The 19,202-nt window shown below is 41.5% G+C and overlaps 1 protein-coding gene across 2 annotated transcripts; it reads left to right on the top strand.

The window, feature by feature from the left end:
- The first annotated feature begins 227 nt into the window (after nucleotides 1–227).
- Nucleotides 228–18,843, top strand: sec24a (SEC24 homolog A, COPII coat complex component). 2 transcript variants are annotated; one of them, XM_035624727.2, is made up of 23 exons: nucleotides 228–610; nucleotides 2,811–3,380; nucleotides 5,026–5,220; nucleotides 6,391–6,453; nucleotides 7,049–7,215; nucleotides 7,766–7,953; nucleotides 8,362–8,464; nucleotides 9,251–9,374; nucleotides 9,960–10,069; nucleotides 10,177–10,289; nucleotides 10,654–10,772; nucleotides 11,154–11,209; nucleotides 11,583–11,789; nucleotides 12,490–12,613; nucleotides 12,869–13,027; nucleotides 13,153–13,326; nucleotides 13,469–13,579; nucleotides 15,152–15,327; nucleotides 15,572–15,709; nucleotides 15,837–15,941; nucleotides 16,199–16,291; nucleotides 16,976–17,079; nucleotides 17,566–18,843. In XM_035624727.2, exons 1-23 carry the CDS (start codon nucleotides 556–558, stop codon nucleotides 17,678–17,680), a joined length of 3,369 nt encoding a protein of 1,122 aa, XP_035480620.2. In that variant the 5' UTR covers nucleotides 228–555; the 3' UTR covers nucleotides 17,681–18,843. The 2 variants fall into 2 exon arrangements, with proteins under 2 accessions (XP_035480620.2, XP_035480619.2); XM_035624726.2 differs by having other exon boundaries at nucleotides 9,248–9,374.
- Nucleotides 18,844–19,202: the final 359 nt, after the last annotated feature.

Here is a 19,202-nt window from a genome sequence, read left to right as displayed (position 1 = left end):
ATTTAGTGGATATTTAAACAATGTCGCCACATCAGACTAAATATCCAAATGCTTTAAAAACGGTGGCCATGCTTAAATTCGGAGATCGAAACGGATACATTGTTGATCATCTCTTGTTTCTAGTACGCTTGAAAAACCTAGAGCACAGGAGGAAATGCCACGTGTACACACTGCGCATGCCCAACGATTTTTTTTTTTTTTTTTTTTTTACTTTGATCCTACTGGGTGATCCCAACTTCCGGTGAAAGAGGAGAAGTGTCTCACACGATTACTCTGACAAGGCCTGCCGTTACTCACCCGTAGCTAGTGGAACGGGGTTTTCGATAAGAGCCATGGCTCTGTGATCGCCAGCAAGTCCGCTGATTAACTTTTTTTTTTTACACAAAAGAGACGAGGTGAACGTCGATGTTGACGACGCTTTGACTGAACGCCACATCGTCAGAGCCACAGGTTTGAACGTTAACCCGCGACTACCAGCTAGTTAGCTAGCTAAAGACGCAGCTAGCTATTCGCCAACCGAGCACCTCTAAATAAGATCCTGGTGTCTGGCTCAAGATGTCAACCGCGGGTTTCAACTCTCAGAACGGGACGGGGCAGCCATATGCGAACGGTGAGTGCCGTGTACATGTATACAATTGGTTCAAGGTGAAGTAGCAATGAACGCGAGTAACTAGCTAACTGTGGCAGCAGGTCGGCTAACTGCTGTGCTTAGTAACGCTGTAACTCAAGGTAGCCGAGCGAGAGCGAGCTGTCAGTCATGTCAGTCATCCTGGGATAACTGCGGTTAATCTGAACCCGTGTTCCCGTATCGACTTAAGACGACCGAAATAGTTGCTCTCGTCAAGGGACGCCCAGTGCTACTGTCTTGCTCTCAACTGTTAGCCGGTCTTTGCCACTTTTGGTTTGTTGACGTGGTAAACGAACAGTCAGGGTCAGGTGAACATTCATCATACTTGTTAAAAACAAACATCGTTAGCGCACCTTTAGCGTTCGCCCTCGTATTCTCGCGTCAAGCTAATCGGTCAGTCACCGAGTTCCTGTCATATATCCAAACCGAAGGAGCTTGGACTTTTTCGCGTTTGTCTCCTGGGGTTTTTTTTTTCTTGTGTAGTTTCATTGCCGGTGAGTAATCTCTTCTGTTTGACCACTAGTCCCTCGTTGTTGTGCATTACGGAGTTGTTAGCAGGCTGAGTGGAGGTGTTTGCGTTCTACGTTTCACTGTATATGTGGCACGTTGGGGACGATATCCAGATGTGTTGCTGCAGTGCTTTCTCTCCACGATCAACTTCAGTTCGAGATTACCAGCACATATTTAACGGGTTCCCATGCAGACTGAGGCCAAAACCGCCGGTGACAGCTGACAAAAATGTAATTGGGCGCAGCCTTTGGCAGAGTTTCTTGTAGTGCACTGTGCAAATGAAGCAACTGCAAGTGGCGTTCATAATGCATTCGTTTCTTTTTCTTTTTCCGTAGAGCTGTAGATAGACGTGTGCCTCAGCTTCCAGCTGTTTGCGGCGTTTCCACCTAATCTTAATCCCATCTCCCCTTGATTGATGGGTCATTAAATGACTCTGATCAATCAGAAAACGAGGTGTTTCTCCCTCACAATATAAACTAATCATGGGAACGAGTCACTGATGATCATCGGTGACGACTTTCAGAGTAGTTTTGTAATCAATCATGAGAAAGTGATCAGCTTGTTAGTCGTTTATGTTTCCACACCTAAATAACATGTCAGCTGCTGACCATAATATAATATGGCTGTGTGTTTCATGTATACACCCCGAACGCCACTGAAGTGAACCACTAAACTGACAAATGCTCTGGCCCATAAATAAGAATCTCCTATTCCAACAACTATTATCAGCTTTAGGTTTGGAGTTAAAGTTCTGCAGACAGTCATTAACCAAATACTCAATGTTCCAACTTAACATTTCAGTGGGTTGATTTGCGATGGGTTGAGACATCTGATTCCATATCGGACTCTTTCTGACAGGATCTGTAACAGACAAGGAGCTTTAGTTCTTAAAATCTCCCTGCTCCAAGGAAGGACAAAGATTTGCATTGGATTATGTCTCTTCCTCTATCTTTGCTCATTGAGATGAATTGTTTTCTAATCTCCTTTCACTCTGCTGACTTATCTTTTCTTCCAGTAATGTAGTGTGAGCTGAAAATGGAAAATGTCTGGTAGCTGCAGAAATATACAATCAACGCATTTTTAGTGCAATTGTATATTTGTTTTTTCATTGGGTTCACTAAAGAAAGGCCAGTTCAGAGCCCCACACTCACTGAATTAAATCCAGGTAAAGATATTAGACCCCTGGCTGTCAGTCCATTGATCATTTGGTGGATGTTCGTTTTTTTCACCCAGTGTCATCACTACAGTACTGTGCCATCTGTTTTTCATATATTCTTCTTTGAACAGATTTAAACCCAAGGATTTGCTTTAATTAAAAGGTACGTTTAATTAACAAAAAGCCTTTCAGACAATGAATATGTAACATTGCTGGCTCCATCTGTCTGTGAAGCTAAAGGCTTGGCTCATAAGACTACCTTACAGAAATATACCATACTGCTCTGCTCAAGTGTGAGAAGACGGTAACCTAGAGAACTGTAACCCTTGTGCACTTTTTTGGTAACTGGTACATAAGATGGAGTCCAACTGCCTGTTGTTTTCTCTACACAGTGACAGCACTGCTGGTGAACAGTTTGAAAGAAAAAGAGTGTTCAACATGAAGCTGAAATGTAAAATTGCAGCAACATTTTAAGTGCCCCTAACATGCCTATATTTTTCTTCTTCTGGTCTCCAGGTCCTTCACAGAATCCAGTTGCCTTACAGCAGCTACCAGGGGTCAGCTATGGCACGACTCACCAACCAACCTACAATCCAATGCAGGCCAAAGCTGCAGCACCCCCCGGCCCTGGACTCTACCCCTCTGGGCCATACCAGCAGGTTCCCCCAGTCTGCTCCTACCAGCCTGGCCCACCACTCCCTTCCTACCCAGCTCCCACAGGCCAGCCGCTGTTGACCAGGCCTCCAATGGGAGGTCCCTCATCCCATACCCCTCCTCAGTCTGCCAGCCCCAGCCCTGGTCCCAGGCCACCCCTTTCACAGGCCACACCCCCCCCTCCTGCAGCATCTTCTAGTAGCTACTATCCAAACCCCCAGCAGCTGCAGCCCATGGCTCCAACATGGCAGTACAACACAGCTCCCCCACCAATGGGGCCACCCACTTCAACCAACATGCCTCCCCGCGGCCCCATGGCGAATCACGTGAACCCATCTTCAAGCTTGACATTGCCACCACCACCGTCATCAGCAATTTACAGCTCAGGCCCTGGGATGCCTCCCACCAGTCTGCAAGGATACAACCAGCCAGGTAGGAGCACAAAAGTTCCAGTGAAAACCAAACATGTCACTGACGCTGTACAATCCAAACGCACAACACTATTTTATTTTCAGATGAAGGATAGAATAATTACATGGAGATGAGTCAACAAATCCCAGTTGTAACAAATGCGACACTAATGATGCAGGTGTTCCTTGGATCAAATCAATAAAAAGATGAATCATCCTTCAGACCAGTGAACTTTAGCCAATTAATCACGACATTCCCCAACTCAAAATCACTTCATTTTAAACGTAGACTAAACATGGACTTTATTTTAGTCCCCTTACAGTAAATTTTCAATAGCGAGATTAGTGTCTTTAGTCTTTATGCCATCATTGTCTTCTATCAGTGACATGATGCAGATATTCATATCTACAATGCTGATATGTTGGAGCTGGACATTGCCCTCTGCTCTTCCACTGAGCATGTTGGCTGGCTTCTGCCTCTGGCTCCCTCCCAGAAACTCATTTACTCTGAATTTGTACAAAGTTCAAATATAAATTGCATTGTTTCCAACGTGATTCCTATCCGTATGATATGAATGAGGAAAAATTAGTTTCTGGTGCTGGTTGTATTGTTAAATGGTCATAACTATATTTCCTGGACATTTATAACATTGTGATAGATTCAGGTAGTTGTTAAGAATTTAGAAATCGGTGTTGTCTCCACTGAGATGTCATTAGCTCTTGGTGTCAAAAACAAACAGTCACAGAGAGTCTCTGTAAATGTTTCTGCCAACTGGACATTCATATTTACTTACCTTGTTACATTCACACTCACAAAAGAGTCAACTTGAGTTTGGGGACCTTTGCCGCAGAAGCACCATCAGGACACATCTACAAAGCACAATGGACACAGTAAAAATGGTGGTTTACTGGAGAATATATTAAGTCTTTCTGGAGACATATACTTCGTTTTTTTTAAGTGTCAAATGTCACACATTTTCCACCAGTCACAATAATCTGTTGAACATTTAATACTCTTTAAGTGTCATAGTGTAATAGTGCAATTCCAAATGTTTTTGTCTCCACTATTAACAGTCACTATTCCTTAAATAAAATGTTTCAGAATAATTTAAGAATGTCACAAACAAAATATAAAATACAAAAATGGACATTTTAACACACACCTGCAGTCTTCTCCTTCACTGTATACATAAACATGAACATGTTGGGTCCGGATACCTGTCAAGTGCCTGCTTTGTAGAGACTGATGTGGCTGTCACTCTTGGCCGGCGGTTGGTCAGCAGTGCCACCAGCTGTTGTCGCCTCTTGTCTGAACTTATGTTACAACGTCTCTGTGATTGCTGATACCTGTTATTTACACGATATGCCGCAAGACCTCAGGCTGCTCTTGTTTTACACGACGCAGTAACATTAACATAATTTTAACATCATAACTCCAATTACTGCCAATTACCTTCTTAGTCTTGCATGAGATGATGGGATTGGTTGTTGGAGACGGTGTGTCATAAGCTCAAAGGATGTGCTGCTGAAGATTTTTCACAACTTTCCTAATTTATTAATCAAAAGGAAAAATTTCAATGTATCTATGTATTTAATAAATATTCACTAATGATGAACATGATGAACATTATCCTTAGTTGGAGCCCTGACAATGTCTTTTTCATCAGGCATTGCACCTCCACCTATGAATCCCGTGGCTTCCCACACATACCAACCAAGCAGAATTGCATATGGCCCCCCACCTTCAGGCCCCCCACCTTCAGGCCCCCCACCTACAGGCCCACCACCAGCCATGAAACCTGCAGCTCCTCCCACTGGACCCCCAGTGGCCAATGTCACACCTCCACCTCCCAAATCCGATGGTAATTTAGTATCTTTTTTTTAAATGTATTTATTGATATTAACAGATTTAATTGCGCTTTATCTTCATTATTGACAACCAGCTAATGTTTGTTGGATCACTTGTTATATTTAAATTTTACAATGACTAATGAGTAAAGGCGCGAATGGAATGATCTTAGTAAACTGAGACAAGCAATTTATTTGCATAACAAATAAAGGGATGGAACCAGTTTTCCAGAAACTATATATTGAGTCGTTGAAGCAGAGTTGTTTTTAATAGATGGAAATTAACATGGTTTGTAATATTGTGAAAATGTTGCATGTCAATCTCAGTGTAGAACATACTTACCTTAAATTAGGAAATTATTTTCATATGTGATGTTAATGAGACAACGTAACATTTTGTGTTTGTGAGGATCATGGTTTCATATCACCTTGGGTTTCGAACTGTGTCATTTTTACAAGTCTGTCATTTTTTTATCTGATTCCTTGCGTTGTTTCCCTCCCTCTCCTCCTTCCTCCACATGCCAGCTCAGTGTGGGGTGGCTGTTAACAGCACTCTGTCCCCCACTGAGCCTGATTGCCAGGAGGGGGATATTGAATGTCCAGGTGTGGCTAAATCTGTCAGTAGTTGTTAGATGCTGTGTCAGTGCTGTTGTGTCCATCCTTTCCTCTTCGTGCCATTGTCCATTGCATCCAGGGATGCACCCATTCCTTTTTCTTTCTTTTTTTAAACTTTAAGCATATATGAAGCTCTGCAGAATCAGCTGGTGCTGATCTCCAGTCTGTTTCAATGCATAAAATAATTATTTAACTGATAAAAGTCAAGGTGCTTTTCTTTGAGCGCAATAACTTATTGAATTATGTTGGTGGAGGTTTTTTTTGTATCCGTGCATCCCTGGAAACATTCAGTTCTTGTTCTTAGATTGTTTGACTTTCCATCATCCAGTCTCCCCATATCTCCCATAAGTACAACTCTTTTCTTAAAACACCATACATTAGTTTCCATCATCATTAGTATTGATGATAACGTGGTGCTGTAGTAGCCCCTTGTGTCCATTTCGTATCTTTCCTTACTCGTAGTTCCTTTTATTCTACGTCTAGCCTCTGTGGTTAGCTTACGGGACAGAAACAGTGAAAATTGTCCCTAAAACTATTCTTTAGTCACATCTGTGTTTTCTTTGAAACAGGAACTTTGCCTGGCAACGGTCCCCAGTCATCAAACAGCTATAATCATGTTGACAGCAAAATGGGTAAGGACATTTACTGCCAACAATCACATTTCTGGTATTACTAAGTGGGATTCAGTAGTAGCTACAGGTGTAGTTAATGGGGAAATGGCCCCCATTTCTCCAATTTGTTTTACAATCCTTAATGAGTAAATCCCTTCAGTGCTGTTGTAATAGCCGTTAGAACGTCAAATCAATGCAGCAGGTCATGATTTTAAATGTTAAGTGTGGCCAAAGTTAATTCAAAGTTATTCCTCTTTGCCATTGACCTATATTGTGCTCCACAAACAAATGAAAACACACCAGCGAGCCAATTGTTTAGTCTCACATACACCATTGTGTCAAATATGTCACGTTCCCAACACGTGTCCAGCTTTTTTCTTTGGGGTGTCCCAGTAACTCCACATAGCAAGGCTGACACCTTCCGTACATGCTTTGGGCTCATTGCAACAGACAGAGAAAGTTTGAAAGTGTTGAGAGAGGGGGACTAATGCGTTTTTGGTTCTTTTGAGTAATGAGACCTAATAAGCATCATCATTTTTTCAAGAAATCCCTGCTAATCCTTGAGTTTAATTGCTTATATAAACTGAATGTATCTCTGTTAACCTTTCTTCCATAGCTGGCCTGCCCCAGCACGGACCACCTGGTCGGCACTTGGGCCAATACCCCTCCCTCCCACCTGGGTACCAGAACACCTCGGCACCACACAACCCCCCGTCCCCCATGCACCATGCGATACAAAGAGCCACAGAGCCTTACACTCAAGCTCCTCAGCCATACCAGCAGGTGAGAGGGACGCCGCAGCTCTGCACTACTTGATGTTAAGCCCCTTTCACTCTGGTCAACAAAAAACATTTAAACCCGCTAACACACGTTTTCTGCAGTGAGAAAAACGTTTAATCGCCATTCAGCCCCGGGTCAAATGACACTGCAATAGACCCGGGTAATAATCGGCTTCACCTCCAATCGGCATGGATGTGAACGTCACACCCGGGTGAACGCGCTTATTTGCGCGATGGTGGACGCAATGATGGCTCGACTCCTCCGTCGGTAACAACTGTTCCCTCACCAGCTAGCAGCCTCCCAACTGGAGTAAAGAGACCTCTCGCATGTAGCTAGCTCGCTTAGCCTAGCTTTGGCTCGTTGGTGTTTACAATTAACACAATCCAGATCATCAATGAGGTTTAGAACGGCCCTCATCAGGCGGTCTCTCACTTCTCACAGTTGACACCCGATTAAACGCGTGTCGATTTGCACTTAATAATCAGTGTCTTGGGAACCATATGCTGTTGGTAACTAAATCTCCTGAATGGCTTGTTGTTTTCGATTCTCTCAGCCCCCTGGTGGCCCAGGGCCGGCCCAACTGAGCCCGTCCTTGGCGGCCATGAGCCTTCAGTCCAGTATCCCAGAGGCACTAAGAGTGGTCAACCTGCTGCAGGAGAGGAACCTGCTGCCACCAAGCCCAATCCCTGCCCCGACACCCTGCCTGCCCCAGGACCTGCAGAAGATTAACTGCAACCCAGAGTAAGCCACGGTGGACTTATATTAACAGCATATGTCTATATGAACCCCTTTAATTTGATTGCTATTAATTTTAAAAACTAATATCACTGTGATGTTAAGTATTTATAATGTAATTTGTGTAAAGAAAAGTATTGAATGCAACTAACCTGCTTATGAAATAACTGCTGTTAGTGAATAACTAAATAGTCCCAAAGGCTTGAGCATCAACTTGCTCTTGGTGACAAAAAATTAAAACACGACGTGGGACATTTTCATGGGATGAAAATCATGATGATCATTTACATGTTCATCCATGGACTTAACCTAGACACCCACATACTATGCTGGTGCACGTGGATCACTAGAGATGACATGAACCCTCTGTATGCAATTCAATTGCAACGACCTTCTGTGTTTGCGTGTCTCCAGGGTTTTCCGTTGTACACTGACCAGCATCCCTCAGACACAGTCTCTGCTCAATAAAGCCAAGATGCCGCTGGGCCTGCTGCTGCACCCCTTCAAAGACCTCTCGGTAACACATCGGTTCAATATCTAATGTGGACACTTATCACTCAGTACATTCACATCAACTTTAAAAACCTTGCTGTTACTTACTTAGATGTTATGTAAATGTGAAAACTGGTTCACTAAGTTGGGTTATTAAGAGGAACGTGGTGAACACAACCATGTTTACCAGTGGCAAACAAAGGTGTGCATTCTCGTATCTAATATCGTACAATGCAAAATGAATCAACCTTTGTCTGGTTTCTTGTTTGTTCCTATTTCGTATATAATCTTTGCGAGTAATTTGTGGATGGATGTCCAGTAATTCAAATCCCTGATTTCAGATGTGCTGAATGGCGCTGCTGGTTCACTGTTAAAGCGCTAGGCAGTGCATAGGGGTATTGATCTGTATTTGTTTTATTGCATTAGTGTGAAGGAAGGTGGTCCTACGATAAATTATTAGAATGTGTACTCAATAAAACTCTTACTGAATAAGTTTAAATATCCTCCACAATTATGTTTCTTAGATTTAAATAAAACAACATTTGACTTTTACTGATTAAACATTGACATTTCTCTCATTCCCTTGTAAAAAATAGGATCTGACTAAGTAGGCCTTTAGGAAAAATCTGTCTGAATGAAATTATGTTTTTTTCTATCTTAATGGACGACTGACTTCAGAGCTGTCACACAAATTAGACAGCAACAAGAAAGCCTTTATTGAAGTTCCAATTATAGTGAGTAAAGAAAATGAGTTCTCCTCGAGGCGTTTCTCACACGGGTTGTTTTTTGTTCTGTATTATTCTTGCAGCAGCTTCCTGTGGTGACGTCCAGCACCATTGTCAGATGTCGGTCCTGCAGAACCTACATTAACCCGTTTGTCTCTTTTCTGGATCAGAGGAGGTGGAAGTGCAACCTGTGCTTTCGAGTCAATGATGGTAAGACGGGGGAGAGGCATAAATAGGAAAAATGAATGATTTTAGCTGAATGAAGATCGTCTAATTTACGATGAATTTAAGTCAATTTTAAATTATTGAAAAATTGCACTTCTTGCAATGTATTTTAAACCGTTTCATTATTTGTACTTTGCTTTAGATAATTTTGGGAAAAAACACATTTTTATATAGCTTAGATTTTACCAGGGTATTATTTATTTTCCTTTGAAGCGTGTGAACATTGTCTTAGCCTGTTTATATCTGCTTTCGTATTTGTTTTATTTTTGTAACAATGTTCTTATGATTTCTTTTTAGAGAACTGGGAGTTAGATCACTAAGCAATACTACATTTAACACTGACAATCTTACTGGCTGTGTGTGTGTGTGTGTGTGTGTGTGTGTGTGTGTGTGTGTGTGTGTGTGTGTGTGTGTGTGTGTGTGTGTGTGTGTGTGTGTGTGTGTGTGTGTGTGTGTGTGTGTGTGTGTGTGTGTGTGTGTGTGTGTGTGTGTGTGTGTGTGTGTGTGTGTGTGTGTGTGTGTTTGTCTCTGTCTGTCTCTGTCTGTCTCTGTCTGTCTCTCTCTGTGTAGTTCCAGAGGAGTTTATGTACAACCCAGTCAGCAGATCATACGGAGAGCCACACAAAAGACCTGAGGTCCAGAACGCCACTATTGAGTTCATCGCTCCTTCAGAATACATGGTGAGCGACCGGCTCATTGTCTTGTACAAATTGTCTAGTAAACTGTGAGAGTCGCTGTCTTTTTATTCACTTTGTGTTACCTAATGTGTTCCGCTCGACTTTTCTAGCTGAGGCCACCACAGCCGGCTGTTTACCTCTTCGTTCTGGACGTATCCCACAATGCCATGGAAACGGGCTATCTGAATGTGTTCTGTCAGTCTCTGCTGGACAACATCAATGCGTATGTATAACATTTCATTTCCACTTATTACAGATGTTCAAAATGACCTCACAGTCTTTTTGTCATTTCTTGTCGTGGTTTAAAAAGCCTGGGCGGAAACACAAACTCAGTTTAGATGTTTGACATTTCATATAACCTGGTATATTTAAGGTTGTTCATGAAGACAATTGTGAATGTTTTCCTGTATTCAATCAGCAGTGAGCCACCATGTGAATATTGTATTTCTACTAGAAAACATAAATAGTTATTTAGTTATTGCCGTAAAGTAAAATGATATAATACAACTGAAACAGGTTTATGTGGGGGTTTTAAAAAGATGAAAGTAGTTCAAGTGCCAGATTTATGCATTGTATGTGTGTTGTAGGCTTCCTGGAGACTCACGAACAAAGGTCGGCTTCATCACCTTCGATAGCACCATTCACTTCTACAATCTCCAGGAGGGACTTTCCCAGCCTCAGATGCTCATTGTGTCTGACATTGAAGGTGCGACAACTGCAAACGTACTGCAGAAATGTACAACTGATAAATAGATAAAGTATCAGGAGATCACAGACTGTCTGGGGCAGTAAACAGGAGTTTGATGTTAGCAGTTATTTGGGAACTGTTGCCTTCAGCTTTTGGTGAAACTTCTCAGTCAACTTGATCCAAATTTCTAAAGGTTCTGCTAAAACAACAAGGATTTCAGAGAATGTCATCAAGATGAGTTATAACTTTTCTGATATTAGTTAATTCTGGATCTTCTATCAGTTGCTCTCCAAAAATTATGCTTTGTTTGAATATTTCTTTAATCGGTCAATTTCTAATGGCGTGTGTATGTGTGTTTACATATTGTTTTTCTTTAAACAATACCTTTTTGTGTTTCAGATATCTTTTTACCAACACCAGACAGCCTTTTAGTAAACCTCAGTGAATGCAAAGAAGTAAGAAACGTCACCTTGATTAAAGCTGTGTTGTGAACAGAATAATATTTAACAGTCCAGTATTTCATATTATGTATGAACCTTATTTAACCACATATTATTCTATTAGTATAGAAAGTACCACTGATTTAAGATGGTAGTTCATTAATAAACCCTGTTTATACTTTCCGGAATTTCCCAGCTTGGGATAAATAAAGTAACTATCTATCTATCTATCTATCTATCTACCTACTGCTAGAACTTAAATTAACTCTAATCTGGGCTCTGACCTCCTTTCAGATGACTAAAAGATGAAATGCCCTAAAATGCTTTTCCCTCAGGGATCAATAATTGGTCAAATTAATGAGACTCTCATCGTGTCTGTGTTTCTCAGCTTGTGCAGGATCTGCTGAGGAATCTACCAAGCTTATTTGAAAAGACCATGGAGACACAATCTGCCCTTGGATCAGCTCTGCAAGCAGCCTTTAAGCTGCTGTCGCCCACCGGAGGGCGCATGTCAGTCTTTCAGACACAACTGCCCAACATGGGAGTGGGGGCACTCCAGTCCAGAGAGGACCCCAACCAGCGAGCATCTGCCAAGGTAAAGGCTCTGATGACGTCTCTCCAAGACATCAATGATGAGTGCGTTGGACACCATTCAAATAATTACGGATTAAAGAGTTGTACAGCAGCTTTATGTTATTTTAAAACTCCTAAAGTCACATTAGATACTTTCATGAAATAAAACTACTCATTGAGGCAAAATTCATTCTGAAATCATGTTATCAGAGATCAGTGTCCTTTTAAACAACCTCAAAGCTGTTACTCTAATTTACACAGAGACAGCTCATTTTAAAATTTAAGATTGAAAACAAAAATGACTCATTAAGGCTGTTAATTATGGCAGCACTCACTCTTACACCTGTATTATTAAGTTCTGAGAAATATACCAGAGAAAGACAGTCAGGATTCTCTTTGAAGAAGTACAAAAATTATAGCTAATTATACTAATAATTTTTTACCTACTTGTTTCGCGATTAAATGGCAAACAACATTGACAATAATTAATTGCATGAAATTTTTCTTTTCCATTACATGGTCAGCGATAAATGATTGAATTTCATATCAAGACTAATAATGAGAGGGGAATGCTTACGCCAAAGCGTTCCGGAAATTCTTTTCTAGCTTTTCAACAATGATTAGTTCTTGAAAAATGTCTTGAGTCATACTACTTTTGAAAAGCTCCATTACATTCATATACTTTTTAGATCATGGTCCTTTCTGGTGTGTTTTACTTTCAGGACATTCAGCATTTATCCCCAGCGACAGATTTCTACAAGAAGCTGGCTCTGGACTGCTCTGGCCAGCAGGTGGCCGTTGACTTGTTCCTGCTAAGCTCTCAGTACTGCGACCTGGCATCGCTTGGTGGGTCCCGCACTGAATGGATGAAAAAAGGGAGGAATGAGGAAAAAGAGAGTTTTCTAGATTATAGATGTTTGTTTCTTTGATATTTGACCTTATACTGCAAATGGTTCGATTAATTCACAATTCACAATCTGGATATATTCTGGTTTCCCTCTCTCTCTGTAGAAAGTTTTGGGTCTATATTCCTGTTTTATAATTTCAAAAATTCATCAATCTCATGGTTGCCTTGTCTCATGTTTGCCTTCTTTCTCCCAGGCTGCATATCCAGATACTCGGCAGGCAGTGTTTACTACTACCCTTCATACCACCACCAGCACAACCCTGCTCAGGTGGAGTGCTTCCAGAAGGATCTGAAGAGATACATAACCAGGAAGATCGGCTTTGAGGCTGTCATGAGGATACGCTGCTCCAAAGGTCCATTGTCACAAGAGTTTGGTCGACCTAAATATGCGTTTTCAGATGTGAAAAAACAAATTTGTTTTTTATGTAAAGTGTTATCACTCTAGTTTGACTGATTTCTTCTCTCTGTCTCTCTTAAGGTCTATCCATCCACACGTTCCACGGGAACTTCTTTGTGCGCTCAACAGATCTGTTGTCCCTGCCTAACGTGAACCCAGATGCTGGCTTTGCAGTTCAAATGTCTATCGAGGAAAATCTGGACGACATGCAGGTCGTCTCTTTCCAGGCCGCGCTGCTTTACACCTCCAGCAAAGGTAAACACACACACACACACACACACACACACACACACACACACACACACACACACACACACAGCAAGGATTTTATTTATTTTTAATCCAATTCATTTGTCTCTTTTATTCAGATACAATGTTTGTTTGTTTTTTTTAACAGGAGAAAGGAGGATCCGTGTCCACACCTTGTGTCTCCCTGTGGTCAATTCTCTGTCGGACATCTTTTCTGGTGCCGATGTTCAGGCCATGACTGGGCTGCTGGCTTGCATGGGTACATACCACATTATGGAACACTTTCAAGGGAACAGATGAGACTGTTTCAAAATTTTAAGTTGTTCCTTAACTTTTCCTGTTAAGTAGACCTAATGAGCAACATGTTCTCTTATGCAGTGCATATTACTTCAGTGTCACATCAGGTAATTCGTTTTCATTCAGACTGGTAAAACTTCCAGTGGTCTCTAATAATTGTCCCAATTATATTTAGAATTTCACTTGAGCAGAAAATGTTTGGGCATGGCAGCCCAATTAAATAACTTTAATTTATCAGTTATTAATTAGTTTATGCATGCCTGCTTCTTTCCTTATGGTTTAAAAAAGTATATTAGTTGTTATTTTAGCTCCATTTTTAAAGTAAGATTTAAAACGATTTGTCTTTTTGTGACTTCTTCAGATGAAGAATGCTTTCAGCATTTGTATTCTTCATTGTGGCAGTAAATATTCTCGCAGGGTTTTCATCCACTTCACTGTTTTTAGCACTGACAGATGGACATGAGTAGCGACAGCTGTGTTTCCCTAGCAACCACTGACTGCTAGGCTCATCTCTCTTTCATCTAGAGAGCAGGCGCTGACATTTTGCTTACTTCAAAATATGGCACAGAAGAGTTTGACATTTGGTTTGAACACCAGGTCTTTTGAACTCTATATAGTCTAAAGCATCTTGACTTAAAACCCAGAGCTGTAATGAACTGCTCAATATTCTGCACAATAAGAAAGTAGCAAGAGTGGCACAGAGTATTCCTTTGTGGGGTATTTAAAACCAGCCAACAAGTTTGTTTGGTCTTCCAGTCTCTCTGCCACGTGATCTTTCTGTTTCACTGAGTGAACCCTTGAAAGGTGGATGATAGTAACCTGAAGTTGTGATTTGTAATAATCAATTCACGGTCAGTCTTCCAACTGATTAAAATCTGAAAACTGAGCAGCAGCGGTTTTGTGGGAGAAAATTTGGTGTCAATTCAAAAGAAAATACTAGAAGGGTGCATGAAGAGCACAACCCTCCACCAAGGTTATTGGCATATTTGGCAATGTTAAAGAAAGTGGGGAAAAAGCTCCTGAATCCACCTGTTTAACTGGCTCTGCTCCAACATGAAAAGGGTTCTTCCTTGGGTCCTGCCCCACCCTTGCATAGAATGTAATAGAAATTTAGTAATCCTGCTGACTTAAGCATCTTGACTTAAAACCCAGAGCTGTAATGAACTGCTCAATATTGGCAACATTGGCAACATTTGCCTTAAAATTATCATAATCTTCAAAATCACCTTTCTCCAACTTCAAGTTCAAGAATGACTTGGGATGCAGTCCAACTATTCATACCAAAAAAGATTATTTTGAAATCCCCTCTGCACCATTCATAACATAATAATAATAATAATAATAATAATAATAATAATAATAATAATAATAATACATTTCATTTATAGATCACTTTTCATTGCTCAAAGCAATCTCAAAGTGCTAAAGCAATCTCAATGACCAGTGGTGAAGCGCCAAATTATCAGAAAATCCTTTACACAGTGGCTTGAAAGAATGAAGTGAAATCCTCAGTCCTTTTCTCGTCTTCCTCTAGCTGTGGACCGTTCAGTGACGGCCAGTCTGAGTGACGCCAGAGATGCGATGACTAACGCTGCCATTGACTCGCTGTCGTCATACCGACAGTCTGTGTTGACCGTCCAGCAGCCCGGCCTGCTGGCGCCGGCCTGCCTCAGACTCTTCCCCCTCTTCGTCCTTGCCTTGCTCAAACAGGTTGGCTTTTTCCACAAGATTCACCATTATACGGCAACTGCACTGCCTCTTTTGCTTTATGTTAAATTTCTTCTACCATTTAACCATTGCATTTCTTTTCGTCACTGCCTAAAATGTAATTATGTGTTTGTGAATACAGTCTTCTGTATTCTCTTTTCTTATTAGTGAATTTACAAGTTTAGCTTAAAAGGAGCCTCAAGCCTTTATTGATGCATTTGAATGTGTTTGTGTGTGACACCTGCAGAAATCCTTCAGGACAGGCACCAGCACCAGACTGGATGACCGAGTGTTTGCCATGTGTCAACTGAAGTACCAGCCACTGACCTACGCCATGCTGATGATCCACCCTGCCCTGTACCGCATCGACGATCTTACTGACGAGGTGCGGAGAGGGACTTTTCCCATTCAGCACCTGTACATCTTGGCTAGTGTAGAGAGAGAAGTTATCGTAACAGTTCCCCCTTTGTTACTGAGCAACTCCTCTGTTTCTCTCTTTGCTGCATCCTTAGGGAGCATTGAACATCAACGACCGGACGATCCCTCAGCCGAGAGTGCTGCAGCTTTCTGTGGAGAAGCTCAACAGGGAAGGAGCTTTCCTCATGGATGCTGGATTAGTAAGTTTTATAATAAGAAGTTTTGTTTATAAAACACCTGTTTTGAGGAGAAAAGAACATCTAAACATTTTCTACTATGAAGCTGAAGTGTTATCCAGTGTGGCTTTGAAACGAATCAATACCACAAGCATCAGGTTTTTTTTTATATCTTTTTTTTATTTCAAGTCCCCAGTAATGACGTAGTGCTCATACTCAATGCTACAATACTGACTATTCATTTGTGTGTAAATTTATGTATTCCTAATTTGCTCCAAAAGGTGATGTATCTGTGGATCGGACGAAACTGCCACCCCAACTTCCTCACACAAGTCCTGGGAGTTCCCAACTATGCTGCCGTGCCTGATAACTTGGTAGGAAACCTAATGTTGCAGCCGTCACACAGCGTCCACCTGATGTGGTCATTATTCTTTCCTCCACTTTACCTTTAAATTGTATCTGTGCGTCGTGATTTACCAAAAGATTGTCTTTAAAAGGATTCATTGTGCACATGTTAACTTACGCTGCACGGTGGTGTAGTGGTTAGCACTTTCACCTCACAGCAAGAAGGTTCTGGGTTCGAATCCAGGTTCAAACCAACTAGGGCCTTTCTGTGAGGAGTTTGCATGTTCTCCCTGTGTATGCGTGGGTTCTCTCCGGGTTCTCAGGCTTCCTCCCACAGTCCAAAGACTGTGGGCCTCTCGCCCAATGTTAGCTGGGATTGGCTCCAGCCCCCCCATGACCCTTAAATGGATAAATGGGGTTAGGTAAATTGAAGACTCTAAATCGAGCGTAGGTATGAATGTGAGAGAGAATGGTTGTCCGTCTCTGTATGTGGCCCTGCGATAGGCTGGCGACCTGTCCAGGGTGTACCCCGCCTCTCGCCCAATGTTAGCTGGGATTGGCTCCAGCCCCCCGTGACCCTTAAATGGATAAAGCGGTAGACGATGGATGGATGGATGGACGGACGTTAACTTACAGCACAGCCACAGTTTTACTCATTAAATGCACATTCTGATGATGAAAAGTTGACCGTTGACTCTCTCTCTCTCTCACAGTATCTGCTGCCAGAGCTGGACACAGCCGAGTCGCAGAGGACCAGAGCATTCATTGGTTGGCTGAGGGATCAGAGGCCATTCTTCCCCTCTCTGCATGTCATTAGGTGGGCAACAGACCTGTTTTTCCTTGGGTCCTGCCCCATCCCTGCATAAAATTTAATCGAAATTAAGTAATCCTGCTGACAAACAAACAAACGTCAATGAAAACAACCCTCATGGTGGAGCTAATAAGATAACTAAGGACAGGAGAATGGTTGTCCTTCTCTGTATGTGGCCCTGCGATAGGCTGGCGACCTGTCCAGGGTGTACCCCGCCTCTCGCCCAATGTTAGCTGGGATTGGCTCCAGCCCCCCCCCATGACCCTTAAATGGATAAAGCGGTCAACTATGGATGGATGGATGGACGGACGTTAACTTACTGCACAGATTTGACAGGGAAATAAAACTAGACCTAAGGTCTGTGAATCAAAGGTGTTGAAACCCAAGAGTCTCAGTGTTTTCATCGTAAAACAAATCAGGAATTTCCTTTATCATCACTGTGATACGATGTCTCTCTAATTATTTCCCCCCCGTGTCCTTTGGTTTTCTCAGGGACGAGAGCCAGCTGAAAGCCAGCTTTATGCAGAGCATGATCGAGGACCGAACCGAGTCGGCCCTGTCGTACTATGAGTTCCTGCTCCACCTCCAACAGCAAATCTCCAAATAATATTCAGTGGGACGGTGCAGATGAGAGAACGCAGAATCATGAACACCCATCATTGTATGTGTGTGCGTATATATGTATAGTGTGTGTGCGTGTGTGCGTCTCTCAAAGCAGTGGGAGGCCGACTCCAGCTTCATCCAGCTGTGGTTCACCATCTCTCTGAGAAAAACCTGTGCTGAACTTATGTGAAGCGTCACTCAAATCAAACAATGTGACAGACGATAAAAGGACAGAGTGACAAAGATGCATTTTTCCCAGCACTTTTTACCGAGATGAAGTGGTGCATTGGAAGAAAAATAATCAAGAAATCCACAACGATGATAATTATGTACGACAGTGATCGAACGGATCAGTGTTTATTCTCATAGAACAATGCTGTCTAAGTAAGGTAGCATTCAGATAGTTGCAGCAAACGGATGGTGTTGAGTGTTTTTGTTCAAAGAGCACAGTCGCCTTTACCAAAACAAACCATCTGTATGTATGTTTGTATGTAGGTCTGCTTCGGATTAGGTTTGTAAGGAAGGTTTGTACGTCTGCGCTTAAAGACTGTTATTGGGTGTCACCTGGAATATTTGTATACAGAACACCTGAGCTCCAACAACCCTCTAACATCGTACCTGACAGACAGAACTCGTGCTTTTTATTTCTCAGTCATTATAAGTGTGTGTCGAACAAATCTGTTGTTACTGGCTGAAATGTTGAGGAGTTTGAAGGCGGATCTACTTTCACACTGTCATTGCTGCCTTGTGTGGACTCGGCAGTGAAAAGTAATTTTCTCTGGTCTGATCTGGCATCTTTTCTCTGGACAGGCAGAACAACTCTGATGACGTCGTTCTTCCTATTTGTTTATTTCTTTTCTTTTTTCTGATTGTTTAATTTATGAGACTCCCAATCTGATTAAATTCTATAATTGCCTTGTACGGGAACTCACTTTTTATTATTAAACCTCTGTTTAAATACAGACTCTACATATGAAATATTTTAATATAATAGGATATGGGAAATTCTTTAACACAGACATAACAAAGCCATTGTTTTAATCATACTTATTGATACTTGTATATTAAAAGACTGCATTATATAAAAGTGACAAAATGCTGATGATTTTAGTATAAACATCGAGGTGAAATGACGCTAAGAAAATAAAATGTTTGGCACTTTGTAAATGTAGTTTGTGTTTTGGTGGGTGGACAGTGTTTATTTAGTGGAAATGAAGACTACAAACCAGATTATGGACCAATATTGTCAATATTTCTCTTGACTGGGATTGAATTGAAGGTATTTGATTTGGTCTGATTTCATACACAGTTTGTAATCTATGTATTATATAAACAAAAATGTATTTAGGAGCAGATAGATATGTTTTGGTCTTCATGCACAAAATTGTCTTTCATAAAAAAAAAAAACCTGATGAAAATAAAAACTAGCCTGTCTTTGTACAGAGTAAATTGAAGACGTTTGGACTTGAGTCACGTGACTTTGACTAGACTGCACTTCATATTGGACAAAATAGAAATAAATAATT

This window comes from Scophthalmus maximus, chromosome 2 (genome assembly GCF_022379125.1).
Source record: "Scophthalmus maximus strain ysfricsl-2021 chromosome 2, ASM2237912v1, whole genome shotgun sequence".
Taxonomy (NCBI): domain Eukaryota; kingdom Metazoa; phylum Chordata; class Actinopteri; order Pleuronectiformes; family Scophthalmidae; genus Scophthalmus; species Scophthalmus maximus.
The sequence above is the reverse complement of the archived record's forward strand: the minus strand, read 5'-3'. Positions and strand labels throughout refer to the sequence as shown.

Excerpts from the sequence above, each read along its gene's own strand:
- sec24a (XM_035624726.2), top strand. The coding sequence starts at position 556 with ATGTCAACCGCGGGTTTCAACTCTCAGAACGGGACGGGGCAGCCATAT. Across the intron at positions 13,327-13,468 it reads GCTTTACACCTCCAGCAAAG|GAGAAAGGAGGATCCGTGTC; the intron begins GTAAACACACAC and ends TTTTTTTAACAG. Across the intron at positions 17,080-17,565 it reads CCCTCTCTGCATGTCATTAG|GGACGAGAGCCAGCTGAAAG; the intron begins GTGGGCAACAGA and ends TGGTTTTCTCAG.